Source organism: Numenius arquata, chromosome 9 (assembly GCF_964106895.1).
Source record: "Numenius arquata chromosome 9, bNumArq3.hap1.1, whole genome shotgun sequence".
Taxonomy (NCBI): Eukaryota; Metazoa; Chordata; class Aves; order Charadriiformes; family Scolopacidae; genus Numenius; species Numenius arquata.
Window position 1 is genome coordinate 13,671,891 of NC_133584.1, and position 15,822 is coordinate 13,687,712.

The 15,822-nt window shown below is 44.8% G+C and overlaps 1 protein-coding gene across 3 annotated transcripts in view; it reads right to left on the bottom strand.

The window, feature by feature from the left end:
* Nucleotides 1-13,772: 13,772 nt before the first annotated feature.
* FGF12 (fibroblast growth factor 12) overlaps nt 13,773-15,822 on the bottom strand; it is a 145,249-nt gene continuing 143,199 nt past the window's right edge. For all 3 annotated transcript variants that reach the window (XM_074153208.1, XM_074153209.1, XM_074153207.1), the window contains one exon: nt 13,773-14,086. In XM_074153208.1, the coding sequence (XP_074009309.1) occupies nt 13,968-14,086 (119 nt within the window). In that variant the 3' untranslated portion in view covers nt 13,773-13,967. The remainder of the gene's footprint in view (nt 14,087-15,822) is intronic.

The following is a 15,822-nucleotide window of genomic DNA, read 5'->3' on the forward strand; positions in this document are numbered from 1 at the left end:
AGTGATAAGGAAGGCCAGGTCTGGCTCTAGCCCATTTCTTAGAAGCTGTTCACATTTCATAAGCCAGTGCTTTCAGTAGTGTAAGTTAGAGAATGAAATCATAGCTGCCCTGAAACCCATGGGACTTGTGCCAACTGGGCTGGAGTTTCAGTCCAGAACAAAGACTAGATCTCTCTAAAATACTGCAAAATGTGAAATTTTGGCCAAAAGCCTCTCTCACTTTTGAATAAAAAGATGTATTTATTTATTTATTTATTTTTGCAAGAGGCTCTAGAAGCCAATTTTCCTCCCTGGGAAGACAGCTGAGTCTGTCCTGCCCGCATTAGATACTCAGGGCCACTTTCCGAACCAGACTTGCTCCCTGCTCTGATGCCAACCTGGCAGGATGGGCACGGTTGGAACAGGGTCCCTGGTGCATCCAGAACAGAGCTGCGCACAGCTGGCAGCTTGGCACAACACTGCTATGAAACTTAGGCAATTTATTTGCTGTCATGAAGATCGGCCAGGCTGTCAGCAGGCTGCTGTCATGCTTTTCTCTCTGCAGACTACCTGCAGACACATGGCTGGGGGATCTAGGGGTCTGCCGTGGTCCCAACTGGTACAGTTAGTTAGCAATGGTGCTAGAAATACTCAGAGCAGCCATCTGTGCTGAGATGACCCTGTCTCTGTGTATTCATAGTAGCTGCATAGCTTTAATGTGCTTGTATTCATGGGTTGTTGTTAATTTTCATTTCTGATACCAGTGAACAGAGAAAGAAAAAGTCTCTGGTTCAGAGCAAAAGCCAACCAAGGACTGTGAGTCTCTTGTTAACCTGATGGTGGCTAGAAATCTTCCACGGTGTCCTGGTCTGACTGTTTTGTCTGCAGTGAGGACAGCAGGTACTGAGGACATGGCTTGACACTATGGATAAGATGATGGAAGGTCTGCTCCCCACAGCAGCAGACCTCCTGCCAGCTGTCAACCTCACTGTTGGCCACATGCTCCCACCCTGTCCCTTGTGCCAGTGCTGGCTCTTGGCTGCCCCTGGGGTGAGTCAGTGAGTCTCTTCAGGGGGTTAAACCAGCAAATAATTTTCTTTTGTTTCAGTCTAGCTCTGAACTGGGGCCAGATGAGAGGTAGTGTGAGCATGAGGGACAGCCCTAGTTTGGCAGCAGTTAATTGTCACACCAGTTTAGATGAATCCAAGATATGGAGACAAACTCTTTGCTGGTTTTAGACCAAACCTGACTTCAAACCTGTGGCTAGCTGGAGCAAAGATATGGCACGAATTCGCTCTTTGGTTTCAAGATGGATGAGCTGTCTGCGGTAAATCAGGCAGGTTTTGCTTGTGACTCTTCCTGAGTGCAGTCTCTCTTGCAAATTGTTCTGCTGTTAGGTGGCTACGGTTTCAATTCATCCAGCTTCTAACATATTTTGCTCTTTATCAGTTTAATTGCAAGGGGCCCATTGTCGTGCTATCTGACTCCAGAGTGCCAATTTAAGTGTCTACAAACCTGAAAGTGCAGTGCCCATATTCCCAGGCCCAAATCCCTCTGCCTCGTGCAAGCATGCTGTGTCAAACTAGATAAGTGGGTAAATGCTAAAAATTTAGCAATTTAGCACGCGTGCAAAGCTGCCAACTGGCAAGAATCCTTAGAGCAGTAAGATGAAATATTCTGAGTTACAGAACAAAATGTCTGTGCTGGGGTACTGAAATACATGTATTTAATGTACTATTTGAGGTTTAGTGGCAAACCAGAATGAAAGCCATTTAAACAAATCCTCGCTTCATGTAACGTTGCTGTAGTCTAAGTCAGTGCTCAGCATATCACGAAAGACAATATTATCCAGCTTTTGTTCAATACCAATTACTTTTCTGCTTCAAATAATAAGTAACATTTTTCAAAAAAATGGATTTTGCTTAGACATTAGGGAAAATAGAGTTAACAGACATCAGAACTCTGTCTTTGGAAATTTGCTGTGAGGCAGGTACAAGTATAACAAAAGTAATTATAAGTGAAAGCTGATAATTTATTTACTGGGATAGTAGCATTGTTAGAGATGTCAAAATCCTGTTTTATCTACATCTGCACAAATAAGCTTTTTGAAAGAATTTCCATGTTTCCAGCAGCAAGACTCTAAGTTCCCAATGAGGCTGTGAGAAGCGCAAGGACTTCTCTGTTGCAGCAGAGAGGAGAGCTCACATTGGGATTTGGAGACGAGTGGTCCCCATTTCAGAAGAGGAGTTCATCCAGAAGGTCTAAGTCAGACTGGGCTCCTGGGTTGCACCATGTAGGCATGGGTGTGAAAGTCACTTTAGCCATCTGAAGAAGGTTTAGTACATTAAGTGACTGTTAGACAGTAACTCTTGTAGAGGAGACACAGCGATCTGATATTCAATCTACCTTCCTTGGACAGGTTAATCAGGAAGATGGGAAGTGGGAGAAATGCTGCAAAGAGCCTCTGGCTTCATCACAGACCTTGAGCCTGCAGGGAACAGTCTGCAGCAAGAAGCCTCTGACCGGACACGAACTGATGCTTTGATCTGAGGGCGGTGAGTGCAAAATGTGACATCTCAGCAGCTGGTGGGGCCCACATGCAGTGTGAATGTGAAGAAGGGAGAGGACAAAGCAATCTCCACTCCTGGGCCATTGCATCTGCCCAGCGCATTTAGTGCACATGATACTGCGCTGCTCCGTGTGCTGTGGCAGTCAGGGGACCACGGCCATATGCTTTTAGTCACAGTCACCTCACCAGGTGCCCTGAGGGGCTGTGGGTGATCTGTAGGGCCAAATCCCACCCACACACTTTCCACAAAGCGTTTGTGGAGCTATTCTTCAAAGGCAAGCCCTACCAACCCAGCTATCACCGAGTTTGCTCCAAAGCCCAGGGAACGGGAAGGACAGATCCCTCGCTGAGGGTGTCATCACAAAGCCCACTGTGGAGCTCCTACCACTTAAAAAATTTTATTCTAGCAGGGAGTTGCATTGCATCCCAAATCAACAAAGTATATATGCACTTAACAAAGTCGAACTCAGCCCCTTTAGCAAACCAAAATAAATTGTTTCCATGCTTGCGCAGATTCTAAATTAGCAGAACAAACAGTCATTTAAAATGAATGATTTCAAGTCAGAGGAATACAAATCAGAGACTGTATTTCTTCTCATTGGAAGCATACTGTTACACCAAAAAATATTACCTAGTTTTTCAATCTTATATAGACTGGGCAAAAGATCTTCATTATCAAGCCGTCAACAGAAATTATAATCTGTTCTGGCTCCACATCTGACATGTCTAAACCTTGACAGATCATTCCCTTTGGTGTCTTTACACATAGCAAGGGTTGCCAGCTATACAGCTCATATTTTTATTTGGCTTGTGTGAAGCTGGACCCAGAAAGGTTTTACCCCAGAATTCACCAATATGAGTTGTTTCTCTGCTGTTCACTGCAGGGAGCCCAGCAGCTGCAGCAAAAGACAGAGTTCAGGTATTGCCAGAGGGGAGTGGGGGTGCAGGAGAAGGGGAGGAAGGAGTGCTTACAGGGTCCTGTCTTGAAGGGGAAACAGAAGAGCTGGACCAGGCAACGTTAGCTGAAACTTCACATGAAACCATTTGGAGCTCTTTCTACAGCTCTGCCCCAACTGCTCCCAACTCTCTTGAGCTGCATCTCCATCTTTTCTGCCAGCTTTGCCAGCCATGCTTTCCTTCACCTGGGCCAAGAAACCATTTTGCATGGTAGGAGGTTAGTAGGTGATCCTGGCTCTTCTGAGGAAGTGTCAATCCAGGCAGGACAGCTATTTGGAACAGGTTATAAGAGGTTACCTTCAGGCAAGTATAGATGTGTGATGAACACATTATTCCAAAGGGAGCCCATAATTTGATACAGACCTTTGGAAGCATCAGTACTAAATGCCAGTTGTGCAAATTAAAACTGTGAATGCTTCAGGACTGATTCAGACTGCTGCAAAGTCAACAGGAGTCTCTCACTGTCTCCGGTGGGTTTTTGATGTTACCCTTATCAAATAAACAATCAAGAAGTAAACATGTATGGAATCTGATTACCTGGTCTCCAGCCTCTGGATGAACTCTCTGCTGCATCACATAAATACAACATTGGCAGGTGAAATTCCAGCAACCTGCAGCAGCATTTCCATCGCCCAGCTGGGTATCTCTGGTCAAGCTCACCTATGACTTCTGGCCCTAAGTCACTAGTTTCTGTTATACAAGAAGTAAGAGTCTATGATTTACAACTGTCCTTTCTGCCCTTAATAATCTGTGATGACATCTTTTTTACATGAACTCTAAGCAGCTGCAAGTGCCTGCACCAGCTGGCAAAACTGCCCCACAACCACTCACCCTTTCCACAAGTCACCATGGCTCCAAGACTGCCAAGGTGCTGCCCTGAGATGATCCAAAGGATCTCTTTTATTTTAACAGTACAACTGTTTGTTATTCTGTCCAGGAGCAGCAAAGCTATCAATTGTGCAGAAGGAGAACATTTTAAAGCACACCAAACAGCAAATAATCCTCTGCTCAGGATATTAAAATATCACAAACCACAAATTTCCCAGTGTCATGACTTTGTAGCTGGCAGCTGTTTGTTTTAGACTGAGGAGGTGACATGCTCATACCAAGCCTAGGATAAAAGGGGCTGCACAAGATAACCTTGTGCAGTCTGCTTCCAGGCAGGAATTGCTTTTGCAGACCCTTTCTCTCCAATATATTGATTTATGGTCGCTGCCATGTTTGAATGGCATGTCTTCTTCACTATAATGGGACTAGGTTCTGCTGGATGTAACAAGTAGACTCTTGGGCAGCATGTCTGACATAGCCCACCTTCTGCCAGAGAGGATGTCTGCAGTCAATCCTTGCTGCATTTTTTTGACCCATCTATTTTTTTTTCACCTTGGAATAATTGCCCTATTTGCATGCCTTCACTGGGTCTTTGCCTTCAATTACTCAAAAGCAGTTTTCAAGGTGCTGACCAAGTTAAGGTCTAAGGTAGCCTGACTGCAATGTGTTCTGTTGCCATCAGAGGTTCCTGCAGGGTCAGGTCCATCCAGAAATCACAGGTACTGGTACAAGGTGTATTACTGAGAAGATAAGAGGGCAACAAGGCTATAAACATAATAGATAGACAGATAGATAAACAGACAGACAAACTCTCTCTCTAAAAAATAAAAAGTTATGCTTGCAGTTTGTCCTTCTCAGTGCTTCCACCAGCAGAAAATGCTGGTTACACTGTTAGATAAATCCTACAGATGTGGAAAAAAGGAGCTTCCTAAGTGAAGATAGAAGATGAGTGGTGTCATCCAGCATTAAGGGACAGATTGTGGAAACAAAAGAGGACAAATTCCTGTACTGCGCTGTGGAAATATATTGTATATGCCTTTGGGGAACACAGGAAAAATGGCACATAGCAAAAATAAGGTCTGGATTTTAACACCGAGTCTTCATGCTATTTCCTGTGATCGTCTGACACTGAGCAATCATTTTCTAGCCCTGAAAATGATGGTCAAGGTTTGATAAAAGGTATAACTCATTGGTATGTGCAGAAGCATCTGCAAAATCCAGATGGGAAAATGACCTTGGCTCCTGCAGTTAAAGAGAAAATGAGGCTTGGGCCAGATTAATTCCCAGGGTTGCACATTGATTTCATTGGAGTTGCCCTGAGGGTGAGTTTGATTCTCAACTCCTTAAAGATTTCAAAACAAAGCAAAAGCCAGGTAGGCAGCAATATGGAACTGATGGGGGGACTTTCTCTTCTCCCCCCCCCTCCCCCCCGATTGTTTTAGTACAAGCTACTGTGACTTAAAACTTATTCCTGCAGATCTGCAGGAGCAGGCAACTGTTTTACAAAGAAAAGGTAAAGACTTCACCTGGAGCAAGCTCATGCTGCCTTTGGAAAGATTTCATTTCATTGACGAACTTGTCTTTCTATTTAAAGTACCCCTAGCTTTGACTCTCAGGAGTGACTGAGAGTCTCATTCAGTCTCTCTCTGAAGCTACCACCTGCTGACGTATTTGCAGAAGCTTCTCACAAGGAACGTATTTCTGAACAGAAAAATGGTTTTACTGAATTAATAATAGATGGGCTCAAGTTGCACCAGTGGAAGTTAAATTTCTACATGGATGTTGGACTCCAAGTTTTGGGCATGTTTAGAGCTAGGTTATTGTGCTTCTTGGCAATCAGACATATCCAATACTGAACTTCTTTTTTGTTTTGTTTTTAATGTTACCACTTTATTAAAAGGCCCAGTCAATCCTACAGATGGAATAAAATTCTGAAATAGTCCAGTTTTTATATTTGGAGATTCAAGAAAATAGAGGCGAGCCTAGGATTTAGAAGTTGGGTTTGGTTTTATGGTGGAAAATATGGAAGGGGAATCCAAAGATGGAAAATTTGAACTAGACCCTCTTTCATGGCAAATTGAGGTCTCTGGGTCCCCATGGGGAGCTTCTCTTGGGAAGCTCTGGTTATATACACTGACTGCACAGTTTGAATTCAGATTTAGGTCCTACATTGCAGCTGATTGACTCTGCTAGGAGAATCAGCTGAACTTGCTGGTAAAGGGAAAGCCTTGCAGTGCCCTAAATGTGACCCTGTGAAAGTTCATTACATACTCAGGTGAAAACTATCTATCTGAAGCCCAAATATGACTCAGCTGGGAATCACCAGAGTATCCATCTATTTGTTAGATAAAGTTTTGTGCTTGCACACCAGAAGTCAATGTTTTGCCAGTGTGTTGCTCCCTATTAGTTCTGCTTTCTGTTCTCTCTGATAGCAGGAAGCATAAAAAATAGTGGAAATTAAAAATTAAGATAATGCAAAGTTAAACACACCTCTTTTTGATCTTCAAACTCAGTTAATGTCAAGCAAAGCTTGTGCTCTATGCACTGGCTTGCCTCTTTGTTTAACGGTGAATTGAGTGGAACTATTTCACTTGCCAGCTTGTGCAGTAAGTTGGAAAATAAAATTAATAATAGGCAGTGTCAGAGTTACAGTGTGTAAGTGACCCTTTGAGGCATAGTCACATCAGAAGCTCTTTGCCTTTGCAGGATCCCATTATCAAATGATCAGACCACTTCATAAGCCAAAATATTGTGATCCTCATGACGCACCTGCAGCAGAGCTAGTTGATGGCAGTTGGAGATTTCAGGCACCATGGTCACAGACTAGGGACAGCCTAGCAGGAGGACTGACATCTCTGTCTCAGATTTTTGGGTTCTCACTATGGGGTCTGCACAAATCAGGGTCCTTGGAAGCAGATTTTTCCAGGACATTGATTCTTGTTTTCTTGTTTTTCCTGGCATGTCTGGAGGAGGTGTGTGGTGCCATGAGGAGGACTCTCTGAAGAGCCCCTCTGGGTTGGGCCATCAGCTGAAATTCTGCACAAGGTACTTAATTTGGGATCCCACTGCTGCCCAAGCAGAAACTGCTCTGCCTTGTTTGGACCAGGATGCCCCAAGGACACAGCAAGGACAAAGTCCCAGGGAAACTCTGACCACTGAGACAGGAAAACATCACTGTGTGCAGGAGCCAAGCCAGGAGCTGGATATAGAGACTTAAATGTCACTAAAGTTCAAGTTTAGGGATTGGCACTGAAGATGGAGCCACTGATTGCTTTTCTCCCTGCAATTTTTCTCAGAGCTCAAGGAATTAAAAATCATTCCAAAGCCTTAATTTCTGAAAGACATTGTCTGACATACTTTGACCTTCACAATGTCATTTAGTTTGACTGTTTAACCAATATTCTTCTCCTCCCTGTTCTGCCCCTTCATTTTTATACCAAGCGATGAGAAAGAAGGGTAGCTAAGATGCAGACTACACACAGGGTTAGAACAGCAGAAGCATACTGACTTCTTCTGCTCAGTATTTAAACTGAGATATTTAGTTCCCATGGGGAAAATTGTACTAGAATAGAAAAAGGCACAGCATGCAGCTATTATTGGGGCAGTGATTGTAATGAGCATGGAAAATGGAACAATATATAACCCATTCTTAATAGACTCTTGGGAGGGTTGTCCTCTGCTTTTGCTCAGATCCCATACCCAGACAGTTTTTTTTTTTTTAATAATTGGTAATGCCTTTTTTTTTTTTTCTTTCCTGGAGAGCCCAGATTTGTATTGCTTAGTAAATATTAATGGCATTTTCTCAAAGATGAATTATCCCCGTGCCTGCACCAGAATGTGGTTTGAATAAAACAACTCTTTTCTTTCCAAGCAGCTGTTTGACCAGAGTTCTTGTCTTTTCCAGGATTCCACAAAAGGTCATATCCTTCTGCACTGATCCTCCAGTTGCCTCAGGTAGGAATGCTCTGGAACCTATGTGAGCTCCTTGCCCCATCACAATGATCTGTAATGTTTGCACTGGTGAAATGAGATCTGGAGCCATGCTGACCTAGACCTCCTTTGCCAAAGAGAAGCTACCTGAAGTCCAAGGGGGAGGCAGACTGGAAAGAAGTCCAACTTTCTGGGTGTGTAGCAGTTTGTTATGCAAGTGTCATAAAACGAAATGCTCTGTCCTGAAATGGTAGTTACTTAGCTTTAACTTTGTGGCCACAAAGGTTTGAGCAGGTTTGAGACGTTGATATGCTTAAATGTGATGCTAAAAATGTATCAGTCTGTATATGGGATTTTTTTTTTTTCAGTCTTTACTCAAGGCGTTTAAGAAGAACATGGGAAAATTGGTTGATGCCATGATTGTTGCTCAGCAGCCAAAGCAGAGCAGTCAAGTTTTACTCCATGCTAGTGAGGAGGATGTAGGCCTTGCTGCCTTTTACTCCATGGAAACAGCATTCAATCACCCTGAAGGCTGAAGCTTTGGTGGTGGGAGAGATAAGACCACTGGAAGGCATGGTGAATGTCATGGAAACCTCTTTGCTTCACTGAGGAAGTGAAGTAGTGTTTCTGTTGATTTTACTCATAGGTGCTTGCAGTGGGTCATCCCATAGTGACAGTTAAAGATTTTGTTCCAGTTTTGGGAGAGGACTCTGACCCTGAAGACACTCACTTGTGTCTTTTCTTGTTGGGTTTTGGTTGTTTTTTTTTTTTCCAGTTGATGCAAAGTGACATATAAACTGAGTCCTGAGCCTTGGACCGGAGCCAAGCTATGCCACAATTAATAGAGGTCTAGTATTGGACATATTTTGGGGCCAATGTCCCCCCCATGTTAAAAGTAGTGTGTTTTAGTGTATGCTGTTAGCAAAGGCTGGGTTTGTTTGCTGTAACTAATGATTATTCTGAACCATCTTTTTGTAGGAGCTGTAGTCCTCAAAAAAACAGCTTTTTCATGTCTACCATACATATATGCTGCAGCTTTGCTGGTGTGAAATCAGGAAGGATGGCACACTTTGTTTCCTGCTAGCCCTAATCAGCATAGGAAGCTTACACCACCACTTGCTTCAGCTTTGCTCAGAGAATGAGGCAATGATGGCTTTCTGAGGTAGTAACACTCATGGTGCACAATCAGTGCAGGTTAAGATGTAAAGGTGTAAAGTGATGCCCATGTCAGCTTGAAGGATTGCATGGGGTTCCATCAGCCAGACCCTATCTGAGCTCAAACAAAAAAGTGTTGACAGACAACTTTCATAAATTGCTTTGTTGAGTATCAACTTCGCTTTATAGCGCATTGTCACTTGCCAGTGCTGACACTTGTGACATAACTTGCTGGCGCAGTATGGCATGCTTGTCATGCTGGTGTCTTTTTCTGCCTTTTTTTTCCTAGTAATTCCTGATGGCCCAAACTGGAGACATGCTATCAGGTTTTGCTCTTGATGCATAAGTGAGAGGAGCTGTGTTGCATAGCATGTACTGCCAGAACAGTGCTGACATCACATTTAAAAACCAAACCAGGGTGAAACAAAATGAATGCTTTAAATGTACCCGTATTTCTGTGCTGTGAAGTGTTTTCTACTGCTGGACTTCTAACATCTAAGATCTTCCATAGCAGGACCTGTTATTCAGAGGGAAAAGGTTTGCTGCAGACTAGCAGAGTTAACAGTTACCATGGGTTAGATGAGATGAAAACATCTGTCTTTTTACAATTTATTTTTCTTGGCCATTTTTTGTGCTAGATATTTGCCCAATGCAAAACATAGCTAGGAAGGAAATTTGTCCCATGTAGGCTAGCTAAGGGTTGTAGTCACTGTAATGAGTCACAAAGCTCCCTAAATGGTTGTGGCATGTGTGGCTATAGAAAGAAGCAAAAGAAACATCACTCGCCAGGACTTTGACACTAAGCGATAAAAGCGAGAAGCAATGAAGAGGCTGTAAGAACCTCAAAGCAGGAAAAATCTCTGTGGACTCCCCTTTTCCCTGCAGACTGGGAAGTGGCAGATGGATAATCAACAAAACCCACAGCACTTCCTTGAGATATGGCTTGGGAGGAATCTTGCAAGGCACTTGAGTTAAAAAAAAAATAAAAAAAAAAAAAGCATGAAGCCCTATGTGATACCTGCAAGTTGTGGATCTCCCTGGGCTATCCCAGGAATCTAGAGGGTGTTGGGGCACCCAGAGCTCAGCAGCTCCCAGTCAGGAGCTGGTGCTGGTGAACACTGTTGAGCTGGGCTGTGCAGCCTCCCTGGACTTCTTGGGCTATCCTGATGTCAGGAGTCCCTGCATTATACCATGCGCTGACTTTTGCAGTTTCCTTAGAGGTCAAGAAGTGCACAGTATTTCCTAAGGTGTGGGGGAGGATTTTATCATGTTTTATGCCACCATATGTGGCTCACAGTTTGCCAGGGCTAAGCAGACAGCAAGGAAAGCCAGCACGCACTTACAACACATGGCAGAAGACCTGCTCCAAGGTAGCACAGACCCTGGGTGTGAGCAGGATTCATTAGCTCTCATTACAGGCCAGCACAGTGAGTGTTGTGTGGAGGTGATTAGCTCAAACACAATAGACTAAAGGAGCAGATTATTTTGACATTTAGGCTTGAATGTGGCATTTCCAGGGACTTTTGCAATGATTCCGCCAAAGAAAATTAGCAAGGCAAAAGCCCAGTATGGGAACTGATAAGTAAGGGAGCCACACAATGGAAAACGGAGCCCATGGCAGAACTGGAGCTGCTGTTGCCCATGGCACCAGTGACCTTGGAAAGTTCCTATGGCTGGGCCTAGAAGAGGCTTGTGGTACCGAGATGTGCCATGGATGCTTTCTTCTGCAGTAGGTACTGGGCTTTTCCTTCAGGAGGGCAGCTGAGAAAGGCCATGGCTGAGTGCCTAAACATTGCCTGGGTATTTTGTGGCTTGGTTAGTTCAGAGACTTGTTAGCCCAAGATGCTGGTCTTAAGTCTCTATTTCTTGGAATGTACCTCTCTCCAGGGAGTCACCAGCATCCTCCCTCTCCACCCCACACCTGCAACCCACCCCCTGACACCTCCCATGCACTCTTTAATTTGGGGTGCTTTCCGGTTTGTGAAGGCACTGAAATGTAGGCAATGGATTGTCTCTGCTGAGGTGGTGGTGGTGGGGGGGTATGTTCCCCAACCTGACCATGTATTAGTGCCCTTGCCCCAGTGTTGTGGGCCTGGGGGCTCTGAGGCGGGCAGGAGTCACAGAGGCACAACTAACTGGGAGCCCCAGCTCAACCTCGTTGGTGCTTGCTGTTGGCATGCAGGCACCGGTACCCTCTGTGTCCCTATAGCACAGAGGGGCTGTCCGCAGGTGCAGCATTAGGCAGCAGAGCCATGGTAAGAGGCTCTTTATTTCAAGGTTTCAGCTTTTCAAAACACAAAAGGACATGTTTGAAATTCGTTCCTTCATGCTGATCCTGGGACTCTTCCATAACCTTGAACTTTGGCGTGCTCCTTAGCTTTTCCCCACTTGCTCTGTGCCTGTACAGAGCCGCTCGCCGAGCCCGGCCGCACACCAGGGCCACCATGTGCCACAGGGCTGGCAGTGCCTGGGTCAGTGGCCACTTCACAGGGAGTATCACGGGCAGCCCAGGCACTCCCTGGCTCCCACGACCACAAGAGCTTCACAGTGTGTAGCTGCCAGCCAGTTGAGGCCATTCCGGCTGTGAGAGCAATGAAATCTCAAGAACTAAAGCGGTATTTGGCATTTCATGTCTGCTCATAATTTATGAAAGCCAAAACCACCCCTGCCTGGTTTGTAACAGCAAGGCTTTGGGCTGCTTCCCCTGATATAACAGGCCGTTCCGACCTGTTACCTCTCTCCAGGCCCTTAGGCATTTGCCTTTGCATTTGCATTTCATGTCTCACAGGAGCGATAACCACGGCCTGAGCAGCACAAACTTCCCAGGCGCCTCTGCCAGGGCAGGGCCTGTATTTGTAACAGCAACTGTATCGCTCCTAGGATGCGCTGCTCCTGATGGCAAGCTCTGGGTGCCGAAAGAAGTCAGAGGCTGAGGTTAATATGTGTTGGTAAAGGGCATCTGCCTGTATCGCCCTGTCTCAGTACCACCCACGGGAGTAAGGGTGTGTGGCTCACTACTGACCCCCACCCCCCCCGCCAAACTACAAGGAGAGAAAGTGCCAGACAGGGAGAGACTTGCAAATCCCTGCTCGTTGCTGCAAGTGGGCTCAGTGCTGCAAGTGGGCTCAGTGCTGAGCATCCCTCACCCCATCGCCCTCTTCCTTGCCTTTCCCTGGCTGTGAATTCGTTACCTCTGAAGTACTTCTCCAGCGTCTGCAGCCTCAGTGCTCACGAGACACGTACCCACACCCATGCCCAGGTTGCTGCAGCATCTCAGGGGTCTTTATCCCGTAACAGGTTTGGCTTTTTTGGCTTTTGTGGTAAGGCTTTGGATTAGAGGGGTTTGTGGTCATGGCTTTGGACATGTGTAAAACGAGATGTGTGTGGAGCCTTAACACAAAGGGAGAGCCCAGCTGCTAGAAGAAAATGGCAGCATCTCCTCACCCTGGCACAGCCTGACATGCACAACCACCCACGTTCCCCTGTAGCTGCCCCCCACCTCTGCACACCCCACCTACTCCCTCCCCGCACCCCTTCTCCCATCGCTGAAATCCTGCCACCCCCTCACATAGCACACACCTCATCATTTCCATCTGACAGCAAGGATTTCAGTAGCATTTCTTGCTCCAGTTTGTATTTTAAATCAAGCAGCCATCCCTCCCTCCCTTTATCTTCTAACTCTTCCCTAATATATATGATCACTTTATCCTGCAAGACTTGAAAACCCATTTCCAAAATTCCCCAGGCAACTTATAAGGTAAAACAAGCCTATAAATATAAATAATTATGATAAAAAGGCATAAAATGCCAGACTTGGGTCAAACAGACTCACATAGTGACACTAGCAACAAATAACTACACAGTGTTTGAATGTAGATGGAAACAGCTGAATACAGAGTAGCTAGTTTGTTGCCCATAACTGTCAGACTCCTAATTTGGACAGGCCATATTTTATTGATAGCAAAGCAAGCACAGTCATAATCCATCCCTACCTTTCCTGCTTTGTGAAAAATCCCATCCATCCCCAGGGAAGCAGGGATGGAAAAAACAGTGGTGTGAATGTGAGGTGAAAGTATAAGACAGAAAGCACAGTCCCAGGCAGTGTTTCCTATGTGTTTCTCGCACATCATATGCTAAGTTCAATTTTCCAAAAGCTTTGTTTTATTTTTAAAGGTAACATCTTTATTATTATTATTATTATATTTATTAGTTGTTATTATTATTATGCAGAGATGAGATTTTTTTCCCCCTTTGATCACAGAGCAAACAGTTTGCTTTTGAAAATGTTAATGGAGTCCTGATTTAAAACATTTTTTTCTTCACTTTTTTTTTTTTTCTGTTGTTTTTGTTTTTTAAAACGTTGCAACAGGCAGGATGTGGGGTTCAATTTCCTCGTCCTACACAAAGAAAGATTCTGGAGTTCGGACTCCTAGCCACTACCGGTAGATCCTGCCTTGCTCAGTTGTCGTCGTCTCAGTGTGGTTTCGCCAGGTGGGGTGGGTAGGTGGGTGGGAGGGGAGGAGTTGGAAGAAGGGAGGGTATTTGTCAGCTATGTCGAGTCTTGGTTAACAACTTTGCCTCCATTCATGGTTGGTGTCCCTGAACTTTTTCTTGAGCGTCCTTGTTTTTCTCCAATTTCATGCAGCGATGGCTCTCTGTACATGCACACTGCAAGCAGAAAAGACACCTGTTAACAGCCCTGAAGTCACAGACATTAGTGACCATAATGAATTATTTCTTTGTACCCGAGGCTGAAATTCCAGCCCCAATACAAACATACACACGCTTACAGAAACCTCAGTGACCCAGCAGAAGATCCTGTTTCCAAGCAGGATCTGTTACCTGCCCTCGCTGCCAATCTGATCCTCCTTTTGTCTCTGGATTCTTCCAAAGGCACAGGTAGAAACAGGGGATTTCTCACAGATAAGTTTTCCTAGGTTTTCTGTACATTACTGTTTTTTCATATTATGTTCATATATATACAATAAACATTCCAATTCACAGCACCATGTATTGTCTCAAGATACTGGTTATCATCTAGTAACAGAATTACCTGGTCCCCAGTCCTTAACCTCCAACAAGAAACGCTTCAGAGTCTTGAATCAAAACTACACTTGTATCTGAGCCTTCCAAAGCCTTCTGGGTGTTACGCTCTGGATCTGGAAGTGGTGACTCAAGCCCGCTTGGCTCCTTTGACTAAGAGCTGAGTTCTGCTCTCAGCACTTCTTATTTTTCCCATGTAAATCAAGACAGACAGCCAAGGCCAAAGCTAAGACTGTGAGCAGACACATGGTGACGAGTGCGATGACAGCAAGCCAGGAACCATCTCAGCCCTGCATGGTCACCTGGCAGCACCCGAGAACAGGGCACCTTCACTCCAGACCCTAGCTAAACAATGTATGTCCTATAAAAATGTACTTGCTGGACCCTAGACAGCCTGAGAAGGCAATGTCGGCCCAAGGCATGGCACATCCCCACGTCCTGTGCAGCATAAAGCATTTATCCAACTCACCATGTGGACTAAAGTCCTCATGGCTGTCCTCCTGCCATGTGAGGTGTGCCAGAGCAGGGGCACACACTGAGTGGCTCAGTGGCTCACACCAGAGGGAGCATCTCTGATGAGCTCATCGCAAATGTGGTGGGGTGTAGGTGTGATGAAATAGTGAAGCTTCTCAAGGGCAGGCACATTGGAGTTGAGAACTTGTGGTAGGTCCAGACTGCAAATGTCATGACTGGACCTTTGCAAAAATTAGGATAAAAAGAAATCATTGTTTACTGCTTCATTTTGTAAAGCTGTCATGTCACAAACAAGGGCACAGAGCTCAAACACAAAGGACAGAGCCCAGCAGGTTTTGATTCCAGGTAACCGACAAGAACAAAATGTCAAAAATTATCAGAAGAAATGAAAAAAACACCCCAGTTATAAAAAGGCAGTGTAAGCGCTTGTATTTACAACCTCCCCTGATTTGCAAATAAATCCTGGCAATTAGAGGCAGGCTACAAATGACATTATTGCTCTGCATTTTACTCCTAGCTAGATAAACAGTTATAGCAGTGTGCAACAATACAGGACAGAGATAAAGTGCAGTCAACTGTGTATTAATAGGAGGGATATTGCACTGAATATATGAGCAGTGAAAAAATATTACTTTTCCCATAGAGCATTTTTCATGCAAGGCTTTGAAAGCAGTTTACACACACACACACACACACACACACACACACACACACACAAAAGCTGGGCTTCCCAGCATGGCTGCAAAGCAGGTACTAATCTGCAAACTGTTATTGCTACTGGAGACATTTTTTGATGAAAATGACAAAAAAGAGAAAATGAATGACTTGTCCTATGGGTCTGGGCCAGGTTGAGCAATGCCAGGACTACCTGTCAGCTGCCCAGACTA